The 27,581-nt window shown below is 56.9% G+C and overlaps 2 protein-coding genes across 2 annotated transcripts; both read right to left on the reverse strand.

Annotated features, from left to right (window-relative positions):
- Positions 1–512: 512 nt before the first annotated feature.
- Positions 513–25,369, reverse strand: LOC136006336 (E3 ubiquitin-protein ligase RNF31-like). Its single transcript, XM_065664363.1, is given in 22 exon segments — positions 513–771; positions 861–957; positions 1,044–1,101; positions 2,463–2,576; positions 3,850–3,968; positions 5,454–5,580; positions 7,136–7,225; positions 7,497–7,595; positions 10,297–10,470; positions 11,860–12,075; positions 12,843–13,025; positions 14,327–14,542; positions 15,889–16,131; positions 17,901–18,027; positions 18,029–18,076; positions 18,812–18,857; positions 18,941–18,992; positions 19,328–19,381; positions 20,072–20,227; positions 22,586–22,674; positions 22,858–23,019; positions 25,234–25,369. Coding segments are annotated over 22 exon segments (2,751 nt in total). The 5' UTR covers positions 25,283–25,369; the 3' UTR covers positions 513–539.
- Positions 25,370–26,102: 733 nt separating this feature from the next.
- LOC136006337 (basic salivary proline-rich protein 1-like) lies at positions 26,103–26,954 on the reverse strand. Its single transcript, XM_065664364.1, has one exon. It carries the CDS (start codon positions 26,952–26,954, stop codon positions 26,103–26,105), a length of 852 nt encoding a protein of 283 aa, XP_065520436.1.
- Positions 26,955–27,581: the final 627 nt, after the last annotated feature.

Raw genomic sequence — 27,581 nt, forward strand, 5'->3', positions numbered from 1 at the left:
CTCCCCCCCTTCCCCCCTAACCCCTCCCCCCCCCACCCCTCCCCCTAACTTCCCCTCCCTCACCCCCCCAACCCCTCCCCCACACCTCCCCTAACTTCCCCTCCCCCACCCCCACAACCCCTCCCCCTCCGCTCCCCAACCCCTCCCCCCCACCCTTCCCCCCCAACCCCTCCCCCCCCCTCCCCCCCCCCTCCCCCTCCCCCCCACCCCCTCCCCCTCCCCCCGCCGTGACGTCACCTTGCAGAGCGCGCTCCCGGCCCCTCCCCCCCTCCCCCCCCGCTGCCAGGGCACGCGCAGCGCCGTCCTCTCCGCGTCGTCCCACACCAGCCCCGCGTAGCGCCCGCTCTCCACTTGCTCCAGCAGCCAGGCCCGCAGGCGCCGCTGGCCTGCGGGGGGGACGGGCGCCATCTTCCTATCGCGACAGAGCACCAAACCCCGCCCCCTCCTCTGTCGCGACAAGCAAGCACACGCGCTCCGGCACCACGCGTCTTTTCCCCGCGCTTCCGCGGCGCGCCCCCGAACCACGCCCCCGCCGGGGGTCACGTGGCCCGCCCCCTGGCCCCGCCCCCGCCGCACAAAGGCGCCTCCTGCTGGAGGAGCTCCCGCAGGCGGCGCTCGTAGGCCACGCCCCCTTCGCCCGCCCGCCGCTGGCTCCTCCCCGCCGCTAGGTGGCGCTCGGCGGCGGCGCGGAGCTCGGCCGAGTCGTAAAGAGAGACGGGGTCCAGGCCGTGGTGGTTGATGAGGCGGATCAGGTACTCCGTGTAGTGCCCCCTAGCGCCGGGAGGAATGAGACGTTGGTGACGGCGCTATAGGGCTGCCCCATTGCGCTGCCCCCACAGCGCTGCCCCATAGGGGCTCACCGGCACAGGCCCGCGTGGTCCTTTGGGGTCTCCCGGCCGCAGGGCTCGTCCTTCAGCCCCACGGGGGTCTCTTTCTGCTCCAGCACCATGCAGCCTCCTATGGGGCGGCCCCATAGAGAGCTATGGGGCTGACCCACACTTAGGGGGTGAAGAAGGATGGGGGGCGGGGGGGTTGGTTCTTACCGCCTGGAGGGGGGGAGAAGCCCGGGGGAGGCTCGGTTTCGAAGGGGACGGCGGCGTCCTGGAAGGGAGGGGTTAGGGGGCTGCCCCATAGCGACCCATAGAGCCCCCAAAAAACCCCATGGAGCCCCACAGAGAACCCATAGATACACCATAGAGACCCATAGAGCCCCAAAGAAACCCTACAGCGCCCCATAGAGCCCTATGGCACCCCTTAGAGAACCAGAGCCCCATAGAAACCCCATAGCAACCCATAGAGACCACATAGAACCCCATAAAGACCCCATAGGGACCCCATAGAGCCCCCATAGAGCCCCACAGAGACCTCATAGAGCCCCATAGAGACCCATAGCACCCCATAGAGAACCAGAGCCCCATAGAAACCCCATAGCAACCCACAGATACCCCATAGAGCCCCATAAAGACCCCACAGAGCCCCATAGAGACCTCATAGAGCTCCATTGAGACTCCTTAGAGAACCACAGCTCCATAGAAACCCCATAACAAGCCATAGCTACCCCATAGAGCCCCATAAAGACCCCACAGATACCCCATAGAGCCCCATAGAGCCACATAGAGACCCCATAGATGACCATAGACACCCCATAGAGCCCCATAAAGACCCCATAGAGCCCCCTAGACACCCGTAGTGCCCCACAGACACCCGTAGTGCCCCATATAAACCCCTTAGCGACCTATAAACACCCCATAGACCCCCCCTATAGTGCCCCATAACCACCCATAGAGACCCCATAGGAGCACCATAAACACCCGCAGGGACACCATAGAGACACCATAGAAACACCATAGAGACACCATAGAGACACCATAGAGACACCATAGAGACACCATAGAGACACCATAGAGGCACCATAGAGACACCATAGAGACACCATAGAGACGCCATAGAGACACCATAGGGACACCATAGAGGCACCATAGAGACACCATAGAGACGCCATACAGACGCCATAGGGACGCCATAGAGACGCCATAGGGACGCCATAGGGACGCCATAGGGACGCCATAGGGACGCCATAGGGACGCCATAGGGACGCCATAGAGACGCCATAGGGACGCCATAGAGACACCATAGAGACACCATAGAGATGCCATAGGGACACCATAGAGACACCATAGAGATACCATAGAGACACCATAGGGACGCCATAGAGACACCATAGAGACACCATAGAGATACCATAGAGACGCCATAGGGACGCCATAGGGACACCATAGAGACACCATAGAGATACCATAGAGACACCATAGGGACGCCATAGAGACGCCATAGAGACACCATAGAGACACCATAGAGACACCATAGGGACACCATAGAGACGCCATAGGGACACCATAGAGACACCATAGAGACACCATAGAGGCGCCCCCCCCCGAGCCCCCTAGCGCCCCCTAGCGCACCTGGAGGAGCCGCTGCAGGCGGGGGGGGCTCCAGTCCCGCAGGTGGAAGATGCAGTCCCGGGGGTGGTGCCCGTGGAGGGAGCCCCGCATGGGGCAGCGCTCAATGGGGCAGGACTGGGGGGGGGGAGATGGGGGTCAGCCCCATAGAGAAACATAGAGATCCATAGGGACACATAGGGACACATAGGGACCCCATAGAGACCCATAGGGACCCCATAGAGACCCATAGGGACCCACAGAGACCCCATAGAGACCCATAGAGCCCCCATAGAGCCCCATAGAGCCCCATAAAGACCCCATAGAGACCCCATCGAGCCCCATAGGGACTTCCAAAAACCCTTTAAAACCCCACAGAGCCTCATAAAGACCCCATAGAGACCCCATGGAGACCCACAGAGACCCCATAGAGCCCCATAGAGACCCCACAGAGCCCCATAGAGACTCCATAGAGCCCCATAGGGACCCATAGGGACCCCACAGAGACCCATAGAGACCAATAGGAACCCCATAGGGACCCCATAGGGACCCATAGAGACCCCATAGAGACCCATAAAGACCAATAGGAACCCCATAGGGACCCCATAGGGACCCATACAGACCTACAGAGACCACATAAAGACCCATAAAGACCCCATAGAGACCTATAGAGACCAATAGGAACCCCATAGGGACCCCATAGGGACCCATACAGACCCATACAGACCCCATAGAGCCTCATAAAAACCCCATAGAGACCCATATGAACCCCATAGGGACCCATAGGGACCCCATAGAGTCCCATAAAGATCCCATAGAGCCTCATAAAGACCCCACAGAGACCCACAGAGACCCATAGGGACCACACAGAGACCCACAGGGACCCCACAGAGCCCCATAGAGACCCCATAAAGCCCCATAGGGACCCCATAGAGACCCATAGAGACCCCATAGAGACCCATAGGGACACCATAGAGACCCATAGGGACCCCACAGAGACCCATAGAGACCCATAGAGACCAATAGGAACCCCATAGGGACCCCACAGGGACCCATAGAGACCCACAGAGACCCATAGGGACCCATAGAGACCCACAGAGACCCATAGGAACCCCATAGGGACCCCATAGAGACCCATAAAGATCCCATAGAGCCTCATAAAGACCCCACAGACACCCACAGGGACCCATAGAGCCCCAAAGACCCCATAGAGCCCCATACGAACCAATAGAACAGAAGGAGGGGGGCGTGGCCTCGGCTGACCCCGCCCCCCCCGCGGCACTATACCGCCCCCTGGTGGCCGCGCCGCAGCGCGCTGCCTGCACACCCCCCCCCCCCCATAGCCCTCCATAGGCACCCCATAGAGACCCATAGCTGCCCCATAGAGACCCATAGAGCCCCATAGGCTCACGTGACGGGGGTGGAAGGGGCAGGCGCAGCCGCTGCAGAACTGGTGCTGGCACTGGGAGCACTGGAGGTGGAGGCAGCCCCCCCGGGCCAGGGCAAAGCGCGCCCCACAGCGCGGGCAGCCTATGGGGCACAGGGAGCCATTGGGAGCCCCATAGGGACCGCAGTGGGACCCATAGGGACCCTATAGAGACCCATAAAGACCCCATAGAAACCCATAGAGACCCCATGGAGACCCACAGAGACTCCATAGGGACCCACAGAAACCCATAGAGACCCACAGAGACCCCATAGAGACCCCATAGGCCCCATAGAGACCCATAAGAACCCATAGACACCCCATAGGGACCCCAGAGACTCATAGAGACCCACAGAGACCCCATAGAGACCCCATGGAGACCCACAGAAACCCACAGAGACCCATAGGGACCCACAGAGACCTCATAGGGACACATAGAGAACCCATACAGACCCCACTGGGACCCACAGAGACCCCATAGACCCCATAGAGACCCACAGAGATCCCGTAGAGACCCCATAGGCCCCATAGAGACCCCATAGGAACCCATACAGACAGCAGAGAAACCCATTGGGACCCACTGGGACCCCATAGAGCCCCACAGAGCCCCATAGACACCCCACAGAGACCCCACAGAGCCCCATAGACCCTTATAGAGACCCCAGGAGCCCCCCATAGAGAGCCCATAGAGCCCCATAGACCCTTATAGAGACCCCAGGAGCCCCGCATAGAGACCCCATAGAGCCCCACAGAACCTTATAGAGACCCCAGGAGCCCCCCATAGAGACCCCATAGAGCCCCATAGACCCTTATAGAGACCCCAGGAGCCCCCCATAGAGACCCCATAGAGCCCCATAGACCCTTATAGAGACCCCATAGAGCCCCATAGAGCCCCATAGACCCTTATAGAGACCCCAGGAGACCCCCATAGAGAGCCCATAGAGCCCCACAGACCCTTATAGAGACCCCAGGAGCCCCCCATAGAGAGCCCATAGAGCCCCATAGACCCTTATAGAGACCCCAGGAGCCCCGCATAGAGACCCCATAGAGCCCCATAGAACCTTATAGAGACCCCAGGAGCCCCCCATAGAGACCCCATAGAGCCCCATAGACCCTTATAGAGACCCCAGGAGCCCCCCATAGAGACCCCATAGAGCCCCATAGACCCTTATAGAGACCCCAGGAGCCCCCCATAGAGACCCCATAGAGCCCCACAGACCCTTATAGAGACCCCAGGAGCCCCCCATAGAGACCCCATAGAGCCCCATAGACCCTTATAGAGACCCCATAGAGCCCCATAGACCCTTATAGAGACCCCAGGAGACCCCCATAGAGAGCCCATAGAGCCCCACAGACCCTTATAGAGACCCCAGGAGACCCCCATAGAGAGCCCATAGAGCCCCATAGACCCTTATAGAGACCCCAGGAGACCCCCATAGAGAGCCCATAGAGCCCCATAGACCCCTACAGAGACCCCATAGAGCCCCATAGACCCTTACAGAGACCCCAGGAGCCCCCCATAGAGACCCCATAGAGACCATAGAGCTGCCTAGAGAGGCGGCGGAGCGCCGCAGCGCCCCCTAGCGCACCGATGCTGTGCTCCTGCAGGAAGGCCTCCAGCCCCACGGCCGCCGCCGCCGCCGCCCCCCGGGGGTCGCTGGAGCCGAGCCAGGCCTCGAAGGCAGCGCAGGACAGGGAGGCGTGCTGGGGGTGCCACTGGGACCCATAGAGAGCCATTGGGACCCATAGAGACCCATAGGGACCCATAGGGACCCATAGGGATCCATAGAGAGCCCATTGGGACCCATAGAGACCCCATTGGGACCCACTGGGACCCATAGGGATCCATAGAGAGCCCATTGGGACCCATAGGGACCCCATAGAGACCCCATTGGGACCCATAGGGATCCCATAGAGACCCATAGGGACCCACAGAGAGCCCATTGGGACCCATAGGGACCCCATAGAGACCCATAGAGACCCCATTGGGACCCATAGAGACCCATAGGGATCCATAGAGACCCCATTGGGACCCATAGGGATCCATAGAGAGCCCATTGGGACCCATAGGGACCCCACAGACACCGATAGGGACCCATAGAGACCTCATTGGGACCCATAGAGACCCCATTGGGACCCATAGGGACCCATAGGGAGCCCATTGGGACCCATAGGGACCCATAGGGAGCCCATTGGGACCCATAGGGATCCATAGAGAACCCATTGGGACCCATAGGGACCCATAGGGAGCCCATTGGGACCCATAGGGACCCATAGGGAGCCCATTGGGACCCATAGGGATCCATAGAGACCCCATTGGGACCCATAGGGACCCATAGAGACCCCATTGGGACCCATAGGGACCCCACAGAGACCGATAGGGACCCATAGAGACCTCATTGGGACCCACAGAGACCCCATTGGGACCCATAGGGACCCATAGAGACCCCATTGGGACCCATAGGGACCCCACAGAGACCTATAGGGACCCATAGAGACCTCATTGGGACCCACAGAGACCCCATTGGGACCCATTGGGACCCATAGGGATCCATAGAGAGCCCATTGGGACCCATTGGGACCCATAGGGAGCCCATTGGGACCCATAGGGATCCATAGAGAGCCCATTGGGACCCATAGAGACCCATAGGGACCCATAGAGAGCCCATAGAGACCCATAGGGACACATAGAGACCCCATAGGGACCCATAGAGATACACAGACCCCCATAGAGACCCCATTGGGACCCATAGAGACCCCATAGAAACCCATAGAGACCCATACAGAGCCCATTGGGACCCATAGAGACCTCACTGGGATCCATAGAGAACCCATTGGGATCCATAGGGATCCACAGGGACCCCATTGGGACCCATACAGACCCATAGAGAGCCCATTGGGACCCATAGAGACCCCACTGGGACCCAAAGGGGCCCCATAGACCCCTATTATGACCCATAGCTACCCCACAGGTACCCCATAGAGACCCATAGGGACCCATAGAGACCCCATTGGGACCCATAGAGACCACATTGGGACCCATAGACCCCCCAGAGCCTGCTCAGCCCCATAGACCCCCCCAGCCCCATAGACCCCCATTGCCCCATTGACACCCCAGTGCCCCTTAGACCCCCATAGCCTCCCCATAGCCCCCCATAGAGACCCCATAGACCCCCATAGCCCCCCATAGAGACCCCATAGAACCCCATAGCCCCCCATAGAGCCCCATAGAACCCCATAGCCCCCCATAGAACCCCATAGAGCCCCATACCGGGCGCTGGCAGCGGGGGCAGCAGCAGTGTTTGCACTGGGGACACTGAGCGGGGCCTTGCTCAGCCTCGAAGATGAAGCCAAAGGAGCACTTGGGGGGCAGAAGAGAGGCCTCGGTGTGGGGCTGCCCCATAGAACCCCCATAGAGCCCTATAGGGAGCCATAGGGACCAATAGAGCAGAGGAGGGGGCGTGTCCTCGGCTGACCCCGCCCCCCGCGGCACTATACCGCCCCCTGGAGGCCGCGCCGCAGCGCGCTGCCTGCACACCCCCCCCCCCCCATAGCCCTCCATAGGCACCCCATAGAGCCCCATAGAGCCCTATAGAGCCCCATAGCTGCCCCATGGCTGCCCCATAGCGCACCTGGGGGCACCAGAGGAACTGGGGGTCTCGCTCCAGCTCGAGCTCGGTCAGTTTCTGGCTGAAGAGCTCGTAGGTGGCCGGGTCCAGGCACTGGCGGAGCTGTGGGGCAGGGCCCCATTGAAACCCATTATAACCCATTACAATGCTGTGTATCCCATAATAACACCATTATACCCCATTATAACCTATTATAACCCAACATAATCCATTATATTACCATTATAACCCGTTTCAATTCACTTTACCCATTATATCCCACTATACCCCATTATATCCCATTATAATCCATTATAACCCCATTACAACCCCACTACAACCCATTATAACCCCACTATACCCTGTTATGACCCAGTATACTCCCATTATACACCATTATAACCCATTACACCCCACTATAACCCATTATAACGCATTACAACTTCTGACAACCCATTATAACCCCATTTACCCCATTATACCCCATTATAACCCCATTTACCCCCATTATACCCCATTATAACCCATTATAACCCCATTTACCCCCATTATACCCCATTATACCCCGTTATAACCCCATTTACCCCCATTATAACCCCATTATACCCCATCATACCCCACTATAACCCTATTATAACCCCATTATGCCCCATTTACCCCATTATAACCCATTACACCACAACCATAACCCATTACAACCCATTATAACCTATTATAACCCCATTATAACCCATCATACCCCATTATAAACCATTATACTGCATTATACCCCACTACAACTCCATTACATCCTGTTATAACCCCAGCATACACCATTAAAACCCACTATAACCCATTATACCCCATTATAACTCCATTACAACCCCATTATAACCCATTATAATCCCGCTATAACCCATTATATCTCATTATTATCCCTCATTTACCCCATTATAACCCATTATAACCCCATTAAAATCCCATTGTAGCCCATTATAGCTCATGACAACCTTATTATACTCCATTATACCTCATTATTATACCCCACTTACCCCATTATAACCCATTATAACCCCATTAGAGCCCATTATAACCCATTATAGCCCATTATAGACCATTATACCCCCATTATAACCCCATTATACCCCATTAGAGCCCATTATAACTCATTATAGCCCATTATAGACCATTATAGCCCATTATAACCCCATTACCCCCCATTATAGCCCATTATAACCCCATTATACCCAATTATAACCCATTTTAACCCCATTAGAGCCCATTATAACTCATTATAACCCCATTTGAGCCCATTATAACTCATTATAACCCCATTATAACCCATTATACCCCATTATCCCCCATTATAACCCCATTATACCCCATTTGAGCCCATTATAACCCATTATAACCCCATTATCCCCCATTGTCCCCCATTCCACCCCATTATAACCCCATTATAACCCATTACAAACACATTATACCCCATCACAACCCATTATAACCCATTATACCCCATTATAGCCCATTACGACCCCATTATAATGCATTATAACCCCATTTACTCCATTATAACCGCATTAAAACCCCATTTGAGCCCATTATAACCCCATTATAACCCCATTATAACCCATTATACCCCATTATAACACCATTAGAGCCCATTATAACCCCATTAGAGCCTATCATAAACCATTGTAACCCCGTTATAACCCATTATCCCCCATTACACCCCATTACACCCCATTATAACTCCATTATAACGCATTATAACCCCAGTAAAACCCATTATACCCCATTATACCCGATTATACCTCACTATTATAGCTCATTTACCCCACTATAACCTGATACTAACCCATTACAACCCATTATAACCCGCTATACCTCATTATTGTACCCCATTATAATCCATTATACCCCATTGTACCCCATTGTAGCCCATTACAACCCCATTACAATGCATTATAACCCCATTTACTCCATTATAACCACATTAAAACTCCATTAGAGCCCATAATAACCCATTATAGAGCATTATAACCCATTATAACCCCATTATGACCCATTATAACCCTATTAAAGCCCATTATAACCCCATTAGAGCCCATTATAACCCATTATAACCCATTATAAGCCATTATAACCCCATTAGAGCCCATTACACCCCATTATAACTCCATTATAACCCATTATAACCCCATTATACCCCCATTATACCCCATTATAACCCCATTATAACCCATTATAACCCCATTAGAGCTCATTATAACCCATTATAATCCCATTAGAGCCCATTATACCCCATTATAACCCATTATAACCCCATTACCCCCCATTATAACCCATTATTCCCCATTATACCCCATTATACCCCACTATAACCCATTATAACCCCATTAGAGCCCATTATAACCCCATTATAACCCCATTAGAGCCCATTATACCCCGTTATAACCCCATTATACCCCATTATAACCCTATTATAAGCCATTATACCCCATTACCCCTCATTATAAGCCATTATAACCCCATTATATCCCATTATACCCCATTATAACCCCATTTACCCCATTATAACCCCATTATACCCCATTATAACCGCATTAAAACCCCATTATACCCCATTACACCCCATTATAACCCATTATAATCCCATTATAACCGCATTACAGCCCATTATAACTCCATTATAACCACATTACACCCCATTATAACCCATTATAACCGCATTACAGCCCATTATAACTCCATTATAACCCCATTACACCCCATTATAGCCCATTATAACCCCATTATACCCCATTATAACCATTCCCCCCCCTCGCTCCATCCCATAATATACCTGCGCGTCGAGCGTGGCGAAGTAGGCGGCGGCGCAGGCCTCGTCGCGCAGGTCGGGCCCGGCGCAGGCCGGGCACACGAGGGCCCGCACGGGGCGCTCGCGCACGCCCAGCGTGAAGTGGAGCCGGAAGCAGTCAGGGCACAGCCAGCACTGGCAGCCCGTCAGCACCTGCGCCTGCGGGCAGCGCGCTATGGGGCGCTGTGGGGCGCTGTGGGGCGCTGTGGGGTGCTATGGGGTGCTATGGGGCGGATATGGGGGGGAATGGGGCGGATATTGGGGTTTGGGGGGGGTATGGGGGCGCTACGGGGTGCTCTAAGGCGCGGCGCCCCCTGCTGGATGGGAGGACCTAAGACACTCAGCGCCCCCTTGCTGCGTGGGCTGAGCTACTTCTGCACTCAGCGCCCCCTGCTGGCCTGGCTGACTTACTCCGTACACTCAGCGCCCCCTGCTGGCCTGGCTGACTTACTCCTTACGGTCAGCGCCCCCTGCTGGATGGGATGACCCACCCTCAGCGCCCCCTGCTGGCCTGGATGACTTAGTCCTTACGGTCAGCACCCCCTGCTGGATGGGATGACCCACCCAACACACTCAGCGCCCCCTGCTGGCCTGGCTGACTTACTCCTCACAGCGCCCCCTGCTGGATGGGATGACCCACCCCACACCCTCAGCGACCCCCGCTGGCCTGGCTGACTTACTCCGTACACTCAGCACCCCCTGCTGGATGGGCTGACCCACCCAACACAGCGCCCCCTGCTGGATGGGATGACCCAACCAACACACTCACCACCCCCTGCTGGCCTGGCTGACTTACTCCTTACACTCAGCGCCCCCTGCTGGATGGGATGACCCACCCAACACAGCGCCCCCTGCTGGCCTGGCTGACTTACTCCTTACACTCATCACCCCCTGCTGGATGGGCTGACTCACCCAACACACTCAGCGCCCTCTACTGGATGGGATGACCCATTCATCTCACTCAGCGCCCCCTGCTGGCCTGGCTGACTTACTCCTTACACTCAGCACCCCCTGCTGGATGGGATGACCCTCCCAGCACCCTCACCGCCCCCCGCTGGCCTGGCTGACCCGCCCCACGCCCTCAGCGCCCCCCGCTGGCCTGGCTGACTTACTCCTTACACTCAGCGCCCCCTGCTGGATGGGATGACCCACCCAACACACTCAGTGTCCCCTGCTGGATGGGATGACCTACTCCTTACATTCATCGCCCCCCGCTGGCCTGGCTGACTTACTCCTTACACTCAGCGCCCCCTGCTGGCCTGGCTGACTTACTCCTCACACTCAGCGCCCCCTGCTGGATGGGATGACCCTCCCAGCACCCTCAGCGCCCCCCGCTGGCCTGGCTGACCTGCCCAGCACTCTCAGCGCCCCCCGCTGGCCTGGCTGACCCGCCCAGTACCCTCAGCGCCCCCCGCTGGCCTGGCTGACTTACTCCTTACACTCAGCGCCCCCCGCTGGCCTGGCTGACTTACTCCTCACACTCAGCGCCCCCTGCTGGATGGGATGACCCGCCCAGCACCCTCAGCGCCCCCCGCTGGCCTGGCTGACCTGCTCGCGGGGCAGGGCTGTCCCGCACACGGCGCACTCGCACCGCAGCCTCCTCCGCAGCTCTTCCCGGTCCCAGCAGCTCCCCACGGCCTCCACCAGCTCCGGAGGCGCCCGCGGGGTCCGGCCCAGCCCCAGCTCCCGGCCCAGGGCCACAAAGAGCTGAGCCCGGCCCCAACTCGCCAGCTCCAGCTCGGCCAGGGCCCGGCGCACCAGGGCCTGCAGCAAGGGAGAGCCAACGAGGCCCCCATTACCCCCCATTGCCCCCATTGCCTCATTACCCTCCATTACCCCATTGCCCCCATTGCCCCCATTACCCCCCATTGCCCCCATTACCCATTATCCCCATTGCCCCCTTACCCCCATTACCGCCATTGCCCCCATTACCCCCCATTGCCCCCATTACCTCTATTGCCATTACCCCATTACCCTCATTGCCCTCCATTACCCCTATTGCCCCCATTACCCCCATTGCCTCATTACCCTCCGTTACCCCATTGCCCCCATTACCCCCCATTGTCCCCATTACCCCCATTGTTCCTATTATCCATTACACCCATTGCCCCCATTACCCCCATTGACCCCCAGTACCCCATTGCCCCATTACCCCCATTACCGCATAGGCCCCCATTACCCCATTGCCCCCCATGCCCCCATTGTCCCCACTACCCCATAGACCCCCATTACCCTATAGACCCCCATTACCCCTATTACCCCCCCATTGCCCCACTACCCCCATTGACCCCCATTGCCCCATTACCCCATTGCCCCCCATGCCCCCATTACCCCACTACCCCCATTGCCCCCCATTACCCCATTGCCCCCATTACCCCATAGACCCCCATTACCCCATTGCCCCCCATTACCCCATTACCCCCATTCCCCCATTGCCCCCCATGCCCCCATTACCCCCATTCCCCCATAGACCCCCATTACCCCATTACCCCCATAGACCCCCATTCCCCCCCCCCTGCCCCACAGCTCACAGGCTGGTCGGGCTGCTCGAAGTCCATGGGGGGGGTGCGGGGCTCCCAGAGGCGCTGCAGGAAGGGCTGGAGCCGGGGGGCCTGCAGCTGGGCCAGGGCTGGGCTCAAGAGGCCCCCGGCCTGGAACAGGGCCCGGCCGGCGCGGACGCGCTCCGGGAAGCCCAAGGAGGCCAGAGCCCGCAGCTGGAAGGAGCACAGCGGTCCGGAGGGGATCCCCAGAGCCCCTCCCCTTTTGCCTTATATGGGTAGCCCTTAGCCCCTCCCCTTTTGCCTTATATGGGTAGCCCGGAGCCCCTCCCCTTTTGCCTTATATGGGTATCCCGGAGCCCCTCCCCTTTTGCCTTACATGGATAGCCCTTAGCCCCTCCCCTTTTGCCTTATATGGGTACCCCGGAGCCCCTCCCCTTTTCCCTTATAGAGATAACCCTTAATTCCTCCCCTTTTCCCTTATAGGGATAGCCCTTAGCCCCTCCCCTTTTAGGGATAACCTTACCCCCTCCCCTTTTCCCTTATATGGGTACCCCGTAGCCCCTCCCCTTTTCCCTTATAGGGATAGCCCTTAGCCCCTCCCCTTTTCCCTTATATGGATACCCCGTAGCCCCTCCCCTTTTCCATTATATAGGGATAGCCCTTAGCCCCTTCTCTTTTCCCTTATATGAATACCCTGTAGCCCCTCCCCTTTTCCCTTATAGGGATAGCCCTAGCCCCTCCCCTCTTCCCTTATAAGGATACCTCGTAGCCCCTCCCCTTTTCCCTTATATAGGGATAGCCCTTAGCCCCTCCCCTTTTAGGGATAACCTTAGCCCCTCCCTTTTTCCCTTATATGGGTACCCCTTAGCCCCTCCCCTTTTCCCTTAGGATACCCTATAGCCCCACCCCTTTTCCCTTATAGGGATAGCCCTTAGCCCCTCCCCTTCTCCCTTATATGGATACCCCATAGCCCCTCCCCTTCTCCCTTATATGGATACCCCTTAGCCCCTCCCCTTCTCCCTTAAATGGATACCCATTACCCCCCACCTCTTACCCCTTAGCCCCTCCTCTTCTCCCTCATTGGCTCCCCATTAGCCCCTCCCCTTTTCCCTTATATGGATAACCCTTAGCCCCTCCCCTTCCCATCAGGCTGCCCATTAGCCCCGCCCCTTTCCCCTTTAGCCCCTCCTCTTTCCCTTCTTTGGATACCCCGTAGGCCCCTCCCCTTCCCCTTATATGGATACCCCTTAGCTCCTCCCCTTCTAACGCATTGGCTACCCCTTAGCCCCTCCCCTTCCCCTTATTTGGACACCCAATAGGCCCCTCCCCTTCTCCCTTATATGGATACCCCTTAGCCCCTCCCCTTCTCCCTTATTAGGCTGCCCCTTATCCCCGCCCCTTTCCCCTTTAGCCCCTCCCCTTTTCCCTTATTTGGACACCCCCACCCCCCCCCTTAGCCCCTCCCCTTCCTCCCTCGGCCCTGATTGGCCGGCGCGGCCCTAGGCTCCGCCCACCTGCCTCCTCCTGTGCCCCAGGCAGGCCCGCAGGGCCCCCCCCGCCTGCCCCATGGCGCAGGCCCAGGCCCGCGCCGCCTCCTCCAGGGACAGGGCCCCCAAGGGCCCCCCCGGCTCCTGCGCCCCACGGAGCCCCCCGGCCCCGGCCAGGACCCACAGAGCCCGGGGGGAGGGCGGGGGGGGCAGCGGGAGCGGGGAGCCCCTGCGCTCGGCGGCCTGCGGGGGGAGAGAGAGAGGGAGCCATTGGGACCCATAGGGACCCCATAGGGACCCACAGAGACCCATAGGGACACATAGGGAAACCATACGGACCCATAGAGAAACCGTAGGGACCCACAGAGAAACCATACGGACCCATAGAGACCCACAGAAACCCCATAGAGGCACCATACAGACCCATAGGGACCCATAGAGACCCCATAGGGACCCACAGAGACCCATAGGGACACATAGGGAAACCATAGGGACCCACAGAGACCCATAGGGACACATAGGGACCCATAGGGACCACACAGGGACCCACAGAGACCCATAGGGACACATAGGGAAACCATACGGACCCATAGAGAAACCATACGGACCCATAGAGACCCACAGAAACCCCATAGAGACACCATACAGACCCATAGTGCCCCATAGAGACCCCATAGAAACCCAAATACCCCACAGAGACCCCATAGGCACCCCATAGTGCCCCATAGAGACCCACAGGAACCCATTGGGACCCATAGAGAGCCGCGATACCCCCCCATAGGGCACCCCTCTTGCCCCATAGGATCCCCATAGCTCCACATAGACCCCCAATATCCCCCCAATACCCCCCCCATAGCACGCCAGTACCCCCCATAGACCCCCATTACCCACCCCAGACCCCAATTACACCCCACAGAACCCAGATACCCCTCCATAAACCCCCACAGACCCCCAATACCGCCCCATAGACCCCCAATACCCCCCCGTAGACCCCCATTACCCCTCCATAAACCCCCATAGACCCCCAATACCCCCCTATAGACCCCCAATACCCCCCATAGATCCCCAATACCCCCCATAAACCCCCATAGACCCCCAATACTGCCCCATAGACACCCAATACCCCCCCATAGACCCCCATTACCCCTCCATAAACCCCCATAGACCCCCAATACCCCCCCTATAGACCCCCAATACCCCCCCATAGATCCCCAATACCCCCCATAAACCCCCATAGACCCCCATTACCCACCTGTATACCCCCATTACCCCCCTATAGATCCCAATACCCCCCATAAACCCCCAAAGACCCCCATTACCCCCTCATAGACCCCAATTACCCCCCCCATAGACCCCCAATACCCCCCCATTGACCTCCAATACCCCCCCATAAACCCCCATTGACCTCCATTACCCCCCCATAGACCCCCAATACCCCCCATAGACCCCAATTACCCCCCCCAGACCCCCAATACCCCCCCCTACACCCCCCATAGGGGCCAATAAGGAGCCCCTATAGGACCCAATGGGGGGGGGGGGGGTCCCTGCCCTATAGCAGTCCGTCCGTCCCCCCCCCCCCCAAAACTCACCCGCAGGAGGGCGACCACGCGGCGGCCATCTTGGTCCAGGCGCCGCTGCCGCCATTGGTCGGCATCGAGGGGGGGGCGGGGCTTGTTGGGGGGGGGCGGAGGGGGGCCGGCTTTGGGAGGGACCAAGTGGGGTTCAGGGGCGGGGGGGGCCGGGGTGGGGGGGGTGCCCAGGTGCTGCCTGCAGAGGGCACATGTGGGGCCGGGGCCTGCGTTGAAGTAGGTGCAATGGGGGCAGGACCAGCCCTATGGGGGGGGGGGGGGAAAGGGGGGGGTCAATGGGGGGCAAGCCCAAGACCCCCTTTAAGCCGCATTAAACCCCATTGGGACCCCAATAAACCCCATTAGGACCCCATTAAACCCCTTTAGACCCCATTTAACACCATTGAGACCCCATTAAACCCCCTTTAGACCCCATTAAACCCCATTGGGACCCCCCCAAACCCCCTTTAAGCCGCATTAAACCCCATTGGGACCCCAATAAACCCCATTAGGACCCCATTAAACCCCTTTAGACCCCATCAAGCCCCCTTTAGACCCCATTAAACCCCTTGAGGACCCCCCAAATCCCCTTTAGACCCCATTAAACCCCATTGAGACCCCGTTAAACCCTTTTAGACCCCCCCAAACCCCCTTTAAGCCGCATTAAACCCCATTGGGACCCCAATAAACCCCATTAGGACCCCATTAAACCCCTTTAGACCCCATCAAGCCCCCTTTAGACCCCATTAAACCCCTTGAGAACCCCCCCAAATCCCCTTTAGACCCCATTAAACCCCATTGAGACCACATTAAACCCTTTTAGACCCCCCCAAACCCCCTTTAGATCCCCCCAAACCCCCTTTAAGCCGCATTAAACCCTATTGGGACCCCATTAAACCCCTTTAGCCCCCATTAAACCCCTTGAGGACCCCCCCAAATCCCCTTTAGACCCCATTAACCCCCATTGAGACCCCATTAAACCCTTTTAGACCCCATTAAACCCCATTAGGACCCCATTAAACCCCTTCAGACCGCCCCAAACCCCCTTCAGAACACATTAAACCCCACTGGGACACCCCAAACCCCCTTTAGACCCCATTAACCGTCATTGAGACCCCTCCCAAACCCCTTTAGACCCCCCCAAACCCCCATTAGACCCCATTAAGCCCCCTTTAGACCCCATTAAACCCCTTGAGGACCCCCCCCCCAAATCCCCTTTAGCTGCATTAAACCCCATTGGGACCCCAATAAGCACCATTGAGAAACCCATTAAACCCCATTGCACCCCATTATACCCTTCAGACCCCCCCAAACCACCTTCAGAACCCAGGAAAACCCCATTGGGACCCCCCAAACCCCCATTAGACCCCATTAACCCCCAATAGGACCCCATTAACCCCCATTAGGGACCCCATTAACCCCTATTAGGAGCCCATTAACTCCCATTAGGACCCCATTAACCCCCATTAGGAGCCCATTAACTCCATTAGGACCCCATTAAACCCCTTTAGACCCCATTAAACCCATTGAGGACCCCCCCAAACCACCTTTAAGCCGCATTAAACCCCATTGAAACCCCATTAAACCCCATTGGGACCCCCCCAAACCCCCTTTAGCCCCCATTAAACCCATTGGGACCCCATTAAACCCCATTTAGACCCCATTACACCCCCTTAGACCCCCATTAAACCCTATTGGGACCCCCCCAAACCCCCTTTAAAACCCATTAAACCCCTTTACCCCCCATTAAATCCCCTTTAGACCCCATTTTAACACCATTGAGACCCATTAAACCCTTTAAGACCCCATTAAACCCCATTGGCACCCCAATAAACCCTTTTAGCCCCCATTAAACCCCCTTTAGACCCCATTAAACCCCATTGGGACCCCCCAAACCCCCTTTAAACCCCATTAAAGCCTTTAGCCCCATGGAACCCCCTTTAGACCCCATTAAACCCCCCTTAGACCCCATTAAACACCATTGGGCCCCCCCAAGCCCCATAGGGCCCCCCATAGGAAGGTCCCATTGGCACCTGCGGGGGGGGCCTCCGGGCCAGGCGGGGGCGCTCGCACACCCCACAGAGGACGCTGGGGCCGGGGTTGAGGAAGGTGCAGGAGGCGCAGGCCCAGCCTTCCCCCCCCTCCTCCTGCCCCATAGCGCTATGGGGCTGCCCCCATAGGGGCCGGAGGGGGAGCATGGGGAGAGGAGCTGGGGGGGGGGCAGGGGGAGAAGGTGTTAAGGGACCCATAGACCCCCCCCTATGTAGCATAAAGGGGGTTATGGGGTGTCTATAGGGGGTTATGGGGGGGCTATGGGGAGCTATAGGGGTCTGGATGGGGCGACTATGGGTGCCCATGGGGGTCTATGGGGTACCTATGGGGGTCTATAGGCATATAGGGAGAGATACAGAGTGTTTATGGGGGTCTACGGGGTGTCTATGGGGGTCTGTGGAGGGCTATGGGGTGCCCATGGGGGGCTATGGGGGTCTATAGGTATATAGAGGGAGATACAGGGTGTTTATGGGTGTCTATGGGGTCTGTGGAGGGCTATGGGGGTGCCCATGGGGGTCCTATGGGAGGTCTATAGGTATATAGGAGGAGATACAGGGTGTTTATGGGGGTCTATGGGGTGTCTATGGGGGTCTGTGGAGGGCTATGGGGTGCCCATGGGCGTCTATGGTGGTACCATATGGGGGTCTATAGGCATATATGGGGAGATACAAATGCCCATGGGGGTCTATGGGGTGTCTATGGGGTGTCTATGGGGTCTATACACATCTACAGGGTCTATGGAAGTGCCTATCGGGTGTCTATGGGGCACTATGGGGTGCCTATGGGGTTCTACAGAGTGTCTATGAGGTGTCTATCGGGCTCTATAGGGCGTCTATGGGGTGCCTATGGGGTTCTATGGGTCTCTATGGGGGGGCGGGTTGTTCCACGTTACCTGGAGGGGGGGGTGCGTGGCCGATCACATCTGGAGGGGGGGTCCCCTATAGGCGAACACAGCATCAGGACCCATATAGGAGCTATAGGGCCCCATAGAGACCCCATAGAGCCCCATAGAGCCCCATACCTATAGGTCCGTCACGCTCCACTATGGGCATCGCATCAGTGACCAGGTCCTCCTGGGATGGGAAAGGAGCCCCCAGTTCAAACCAGTTCAAACCAGTTTAAACCAGTCCAAACCCACCCAAACCAGTCCAAACCCACCCAAACCAGTCCAAACCAACCCGAACCAGTCCAAACCAGTTCAAACCAGTCCAAACCCACCCAAACCAGTTCAAACCAACCCAAACCAGTCCAAACCCACCCAAACCAGTCCAAACCAACCCGAACCAGTCCAACCAGTTCAAACCAGTCCAAACCCACCCAAACCAGTCCAAACCCACCCAAACCAGTCCAAACCCACCCAAACCAGTTCAAACCAGTCCCAAACCAGTTCAAACCAGTCCATCCTCACCTCATCGTCCCCCTTTAGGATGTCAGTGAAGAAGTGGGGGTTCGGGTGCTGGTTCTGGGGGGGGGGGGAAGGGAGAATCAGAGACCCCTCCATTGACCCCTATAGCCCCCATTGACCCCCATTGCCCCCCATTACCCCATTGCCCCCCCATTACCGCATTGCCCCCATTACCCCCCTTGACCCCATTCTCCCATTGACCCCATTACCCACATTCACCCCATTGACCCCCATTGCCCCCATTGCCCCTATTACCCATTGACCCCCATTACCCCACTGCCCCCATTACCCCCCGACCCCATTACCCCCATTAACCCCATTACCCCATTCCCATTGCCCCTATTACCTCCATTGACCCCATTACCCCCATTGACCCATAGCCCCCATTGACCCCATTACCCCCTTTACCCCATTGACCCCATTATCCCCATTCCCCCCATAACCATAGCCTCCATTACCCCCATGACCCCATTCCCCCCATTGACCCCCATTAACTCCATTGCCCCGTTACCCCATTGCCTACATTACCCTCCATTGACCCCATTACCCCTTGCCCCCCATTGACCCCCATTACCCATTGACCCCATTGCCCCCATTACCCCTCATTACCCCCATTACCCCATTGACCCCATTACCCCCATTGCCCCATTACCCCCATTGCCCCCATTACCCCATTGACCCCATTACTCCCATTGACCCCATCACCCCCTATAGCCCCATCACCCCCTATAGCCCCTATAGCTCACCAGCCAGCAGCAGCTCCAGCTCCCGGCGCAGCACCAGCACATCCGCGGTCACCGCGGCCACGCGGGGGCCATGGGGGGCCGAGACCTCGGGGGGGAAGCTCAGCCCCGGCCCCCCCTCTGCTGTGTACCCCAAGAGCATCAGCACCTCCCGAGCCCCCTATAGAGAACACAGGGGGCTATAGGGCTGCTAAGGGGTTCTAGAGGGGTCCTATGGGGGTCTAGAGGGGTCTTATGGGGGTCTAGAGGGGTCCTATGGGGTTCTACGGGGTCCTATGGGGGTCTAGAGGGGTCCTATGGGGGTCTATAGGGGTGCTATGGGGTTCTACAGGGGTCCTATGGGCATCTATAGGGGTCCTATGGGGTTCTATAGGGGTCTTATGGGGGTCTATAGGGGTCCTATGGGGTTCTATAGGGATCTATAGGGGTCCTATGGGGTTCTACAGGGTCCTACGGGGGTCTATATGGGTGCTATGGGGTTCTATAGCGGTCCTATGGGGGTCTATAGGGGTCCTATGGGGTTCTAGAGGGGTCTTATGGGGGTCTATAGGGGTCCTATGGGGTTCTATAGGGGTCTTATGGGGGTCTATAGGGGTCCTATGGGGTTCTACAGGGGTCCTATGGGCATCTATAGGGGTCCTATGGGGTTCTATAGGGGTCCTATGGGGGTCTATAGGGGTCCTATGGGGTTCTATAGGGATCTATAGGGGTCCTATGGGGGTCTATAGGGGTCCTATGGGGGTATATAGAGGTCCTACGGGGTTTTATAGGGGTCCTATGGGTTCTACGGGGTCCTACGGGGGTCTGTAGAGGTCCTATGGGGGTCTATATGGGTCCTATGGGGTTCTATAGCGGGGTCCTATGGGGGTCTATAGGGGTCCTATGGGGTTCTAGAGGGGTCCTATGGGGGTCTATAGGGGTCCTATGGGGGGTTTATAGGGGTCCTATGGGGTTCTCTATAGGGATCTATAGGGGTCCTATGGGGTTCTACAGGGTCCTACGGGGTCTATATGGGTGCTATGGGGTTCTATAGCGGTCCTATGGGGGTCTATAGGGGTCCTAAGGGGTTTTATAGGGGTCCTATGGGGTTCTACGGGGTCCTACGGGGTCTGTAGAGGTCCTATGGGGGTCTATATGGTCCTATGGGGTTCTATAGCGGTCCTATGGGGTTCTACAGCGGTCCCTATGGGGGTCTATAGGGGTCCTATGGGGTTCTAGAGGGGTCCTATGGGGTTCTATAGGGGTCTTATGGGGTCTATGGGGGTCTATAGTGGTCCTATGGGGTTTCTATAGGATCTATAGGGGTCCTATGGGGTTCTACAGGGTCCTACGGGAGTCTATATGGGTGCTATGGGTTCTATAGCGGTCCTATGGGGGTCTATAGGGGTCCTATGGGGTTCTAGAGGGGTCCTATGGGGGTCTATAGGGGTCCTACGGGGTTTTATAGGGGTCCTATGGGGTTCTACGGGGTCCTAACGGGGGTCTGTAGAGGGTCCTATGGGGATCTATATGGGTCCTATGGGGTTCTATAGCGGTCCTATGGGGTTCTACAGCGGTCCTATGGGGTCTATAGGGGTCCTATGGGGTTCTAGAGGGGTCCTATGGGGGTCTATAGGGGTCCTATGGGGGGTCTATAGGAGTCCTATGGGGTTTTATAGGGGTCCTATGGGGGTCTGTAGAGGTCCTGTGGGGGTCTATAGGGGTCTTATGGGGGTCTATAGGGGTCTATGGGGGTCTATAGAGGTCCTATGGGTTCTACAGGGGTCCTATGGGGGTCTATAGTGGTCCTATGGGATTCTACAGGGGTCCTATGGGGGTCTATAGGGATCCTATGGGGTCCTATAGCGGTCTTACGGGGGTCTACAGGGGTCTACCGGGGGGTGCTATAGGGGGTAGTGGGGTTCTAGGGGGGGTTTATGGTAACATGGGGAGGATTGGGGGGGGCTACAGGAGCCATAGGAGGACATGGGGTGCTGGCTGCCCATAGGGGTCCATTGGGGGCCTATAGGTGCCTATAGGTGCCTATAGGGGCCGGGTACCTGGATGGCCCCCAGCGTGGAGCTGAAGACGGGGTTGCTGTAGCTCACGACCAGCACCAGTGCTGAGGTGCCCATAGGAGCCCATAGGTGCCCATAGGAGTCTATAAGGGTCTATATGAGCCCATAGAGATCTATAGGGGTCTATAGGTACCTATAGGGGTCTATAGGGGCCGGGTACCTGGATGGCCCCCAGCATGGAGCTGAAGACGGGGTTGCTGTAGCTCACACAGCACCAGTGCTGAGTGCCCATAGGAGCCCATAGGTGCCCATAGGAGTCTATAAGGGTCTATATGAGCCCATAGGGATCTATAGGGGTCTATAGGTACCTATAGGGGTCTATAGGGGCCAGGCACCTGGATGGCCCCCAGTGTGGAGCTGAAGACGGGGCTGCTGTAGCTCACACAGCACTAGTGCTGAGGTCCCTGTAGGGGTCTATATGAGCCCATAGGGGTCTATAGGGGTCTATAGAGGCCAGGTACCTGGATGGCCCCCAGTGTGGAGCTGAAGACGGGGTTGCTGTAGCTCACGCAGCACCAGTGCTGAGGTGCCCATAGGAGCCCATAGGAGTCTATAGGGGTCTATATGAGCCCATAGGGGTCTATAGGGGTCTATAGGGGCCGGGTATCTGGATGGCCCCCAGCGTGGAGCTGAAGGACGGGGCTGCTGTAGCTCACGCAGCACTAGTGCTGAGGTCCCTATAGGAGTCTATATGAGCCCATAGGGTCTATAGGGGTCTATAGGGGCCGGGTACCTGGATGGCCCCCCAGTGTGGAGCTGAAGACGGGGTTGCTGTAGCTCACGCAGCGCCAGTGCCGGGGGGGCCGGGGCTGCAGCAGGTTCCTGCCATACTTCTCCAGGATGCTCAGGGCCGTGTGGAGCCGGGAGAGGCCCAAGGGGGGCCCCCCGCCGGGTCCTGCAATGGAACAGGCCAGGTAAAGGTGTGGGGAGGGGGGGTTAATGGGGTTCTATAGGGGTTAATGGGGTTCTATAGGGGTTAATGGGGTCCTATGGGCATAAATGGGGCTCTATAGGGGGGAATTGGGGTTCTCTAGGGTTAATAGGGTTCTCTAGGGGTTAATAGTGTTCTCTAGGGGTTAATGGGGTTCTATAAGGGGGAGTTGGGGTCCTATGGGGGAATTGGGGTTCTCTAGGGGTTAATGGGGTTCTCTAGGGGGAATTGTGGTCCTATGGGGGGAATTGGGGTTCTCTAGGGGTTAATGGGGTTCTCTAGGGGGGAGCTGGGGTCCTATGGGGGGAATTGGGTTCTCTAGGGGTTAATGGGGTTCTCTAGGGGGGAGTTGGGTCCTATGGGGGGACTTGGGGTTCTCTGGGGGGAATTGGGGTTCAATAAGGGGGAATGGGGGTTCTGTAGATGTTAATGGGGTCCTAGAGTAGTTAATGGGGTTCTATAGGGCTTGAGGGGGTCTATTGGGGGAATTGGGGTCCTATGGGGGGGAATTGGGGTTCTAGGGGGGGAAACTGGGGTTCTATAGGGGTTCTACAGGAGTTAATGGGGTTCTATAGGGGTTAATGGGGTTCTCTAGGGGGGAGATGGTGTCCTATGGGGGTACTAGGGGTCCCATAGCGGGATTGGACTTCTATGGGGGATTGGGGTTCTATAGAGTTAATGGGGTCCTATAGTAGTTAATGGGCTCCTACAGGGTTAATGGGGCTCTATAGGGGTTAAGGGGGTTCCACAGGGATGAACTGGGGTCCTATGGGGGGGAATTGGGGATCTATAGGTGGGAATAGAGGTTCTACAGGAGTTAATAAGGTCCTATATGGGTTAATGGGGTTCTATAGGGGTTAACTGCATTCTATAGGGGTAACAGTTCTGTAGGGGGGAATTGGGTTCTAGAGTGGGAATCGGGGTCCTATGGGGGGAATTGGGGTTCTATAGGGGTGAATAGGGGTCTACAGGAGTTAATGGGGTCCTATATGGGTTAGTGGGGTTCTATAGGGGTTAATGTGGTTCTATAGGGGTAACAAAGTTCTATGGGGGGAATTGGGGTCCTATGGGGGGAATTGGGGTTCTAGGGTGGGAATCGGGTCCAGGGTCCTATGGGGGGGAATTGGGGTTCTATAGGGGGAATTGGGGTCCTATGGGGGGGAACTGGGGTCCCATGGGGGGGAATTGGGGTTCTATAGGGGTGAATAGGGGTTCTACAGGAGTTAATGGGGTCCTATATGGGTTAGTGGGGTTCTATAGGGGTTAATGTGGTTCTATAGGGGTAACAAAGTTCTATGGGGGGAATTGGGGTCCTATGGGGGGGAATTGGGGTTCTAGGGTGGGAATCGGGGTCCTACGGGGGGGAATTGGGGTTCTATAGGGGGGAATTGGGGTCCTATGGGGGGGAACTGGGGTCCCATGGGGGGGAATTGGGGTTCTATAGGGTGAATAGGGGTTCTACAGGAGTTAATGGGGTCCTATATGGTTAATAGGGTTCTATAGGGGTTAATGGGGTTCTATAGGGGTAGCAAAGTTCTGTAGGGGGAAATTCGGGTCCTATGGGGGGAATTGGGGTTCTAGGGTGGAATGGGGGTCCTATGGGGGGAATTTGGGGTTCTAAGGGGGAATTTGGGGTTCTATAGGGGGGAATGGGGTCCTATGGGGTGGAATTGGGGTCCTGGGGGGGGGGGGGTATTGAGGATGTGTGGGGGGGAATTGGGGTCCTTTGTGGGGAATTGGGGTTCTATAGGGGGGAATTGGGGTTCTATAGGGATTAATGCAGTTCTAGAGCAGTTAATGGGGTTCTATAGTGGTTAATGGGGTTATATAGGGGGAAATGGGGGTTCTATAGGGGTTAACGGGGTTCTCTGGGGGGGGTATTGGGGTTCTGTAGGGGGCAATTGGGGTTCTATGGGGGGAATTGGGGTCCTATGGGGTGCTACGTGGTGCTATGTGTGCATACGGGGGCCTACGGGGGGGGTCTATGGGGTGCTAAAGGGGTCTATGGGGTGCTACGGGGGTCTATGGGGTGTTAAGGGGGTCTATGGGTTGTCTATGGGGTGCTAAAGGTGTCTATGGGGTATCTATAGGGTGCTAAGGAGGTCTATGGGGGTCTGTGGGGTGCTATTGGGTTCTATAGGACTCTATGGGGCTCTATAGGTCCCTCTAGGCCGTTACCGGGGTGAGGTTGCGGCGCAGGAGGCGGGCTCCATCCAGGCGCAGGCATTTGGCTGGGGGGGACAGGGGCAGCCCCAGCACCGGGCCCAGCTCCGGGGGCAGCGGCACCCCCGGGCCCTGCAGCAGCGCGGCCTCCAGGGCGGCCCGGAGCAGGGCCAGGGGGGGCCCATGGACCTCAAGGGGGGCCCCATTGTCTTGAATGGGGGTCCCATTGTCCTTAATGGGGGTCCCATTGTCTTGAATGGGGGTCCTATTGTCTTGAATGGGGGCCCCATTGTGCTTAATGGGGGTCCCATTGTCTTTAATGGGGGTCCCACTGCACTGAATGGGGTCCCCATTGTCTTTAATAGGGGTCCCAGTGCCTTGAATGGAGGCCCCATTGTCTTTAATGGGGGTCCCATTGACTTTAATGGGGGTCCCATTGTCCTTAAGGGGGGGTCCAATTGCCTTGAATGGGGGTCCCATTGTTTTTAATGGGGGTCCCATTGTCCTTAATGGGGGTCCCATTGTCTTTAATGGGGGTACCCGTGCCTCTAATGGGGTCCCCATTGTCTTTAATGGAGGCCCCATTGTCTTTAATGGGGGTCCCATTGTCTTTAATGGGGGTACCAGTGCCTTTAATGGGGTCCCCATTGTCTTTAATGGGGGTCCCATTGTCCTTAATGGGGTCCCCATTGTCTTTAATGGGGTACCAGTGCCTCTAATGGGGTCCCCATTGTCTTTAATGGGGGTCCCAGTGCCTTTAATGGGGTCCCCATTGCCTTTAATGGGGGTACCAGTGACCTTAATGGGGTCCCCCATTGCCTTTAACAGGGTCCCCATTGCCTTTAACAAGGTCCCCATTGCCTTGAATGGGGGTCCCATTGCCTTTAATGGGGGCCCCATAGCCTTGAATGGGGGTCCCCAGTGCCTTTAATGGGGTCCCCATTGTCTTTAATTGGGGTCCCTTTGTCTTGAATGGGGTCCCCATAGGCTTTAATGGGGGTCCCACTGCCTTTAATGGGGGTCCCATTGCCTTTAATGGGGTCCCCATTGCCTTTAACAGGGTCCCCATTGCCTTTAATGGGGGCCCCATTGCCCTCAATGGGGGTCCCATTGCCTTTAATGGGGTCCCCATTGCCTTTAATGGGGATCCCAATATCTTTAATGGGGTCCCCATTGCTTTTAATGGGGGTCCCAGTGCCCTTTGGGTCCCCATTGCCTTCAGTGGGGTCCCTACCGCCAGAAAGGGGGTTCCCATTGATTTGAATGGGGGTCCCAGTGCCCTTAATGGGGTCCCCATTGCCCTTTGGGGGGGGCCCAGTGCCCTTAATGGGGTCCCCAGTGCCTTTAATGGGGTCCCCATTGCCCTTTAGGGGTGGCCCAGTGCCCTTAATGGGGTCCCCATTGCCTTTAATGGGGTCCCCAGTGCACTTTGAGTCCCCATTGCCTTCAATGGAGTCCCTCCTGCTATAAGGGGGGTCCCCATTACCTTCAATGGGGGTCCCAGTGCCTTTAATGGGGTCCCTGTTGCTATAATGGGGGTCCCCATTGCCCTTTGGGGGGGTCCCATTGTCTTTAATGGGGTCCCCAGTGCCTTTAATGGGGTCCCCATTGCCTTTAATGGGCTCCCCATTGCCCTCAATGGAGCCCCCATTGCCCTCAATGGGCTCCCCTATGGAAGGCCCTGGAGGGGTCTTGGGGGGACCCTCAGCGTTCGGGGGGGGCCCCTGATCCTCCATTGCCTGGAATGGGACAAATAAAGGCAAAAAAGGTAAAAACAGAGAATTTAGAGCTTAAGAAAGACCTTAAATGGGGCCCCCCCAACCCTTTTATATGGGGGGACCCCCCTTTTCCCCCCATTAACCACCATTAAGGGCCCCCCAAACCCTTTTAAATGGGGGGACCCCCCCAAATCCCCCATTAACCACCATTAAGGGGCCCCCCAACCCTTTTACATGGGGGACCCCCCATTAACCACCATTAAGGAGCCCCCCAACCCTTTTACATGGGGGGACCCCCCTTTTTCCCCCATAAACCACCATTAAGGGGCCCCCCAACCCCTTTACATGGGAGGACCCCCCATAAACCACCATTAAGGAGCCCCCCAACCCTTTTACATGGGGGGACCCCCCATAAACCACCATTAAGGAGCCCCCCAACCCTTTTACATGGGGGGACCCCCCATAAACCACCATTAAGGGGCCCCCCAACCCTTTTACATGGGGGGACCCCCCATAAACCACCATTAAGGGGTCCCCCAACCCTTTTATATGGGGGACCCCCCATAAACCACCATTAAGGAGCCCCCCAACCCTTTTATATGGGGGGACCCCCCATTAACCACCATTAAGGGGTCCCCCAACCCT

This window comes from Lathamus discolor, unplaced genomic scaffold (genome assembly GCF_037157495.1).
Source record: "Lathamus discolor isolate bLatDis1 unplaced genomic scaffold, bLatDis1.hap1 Scaffold_148, whole genome shotgun sequence".
In the NCBI taxonomy this organism is placed as follows: domain Eukaryota; kingdom Metazoa; phylum Chordata; class Aves; order Psittaciformes; family Psittacidae; genus Lathamus; species Lathamus discolor.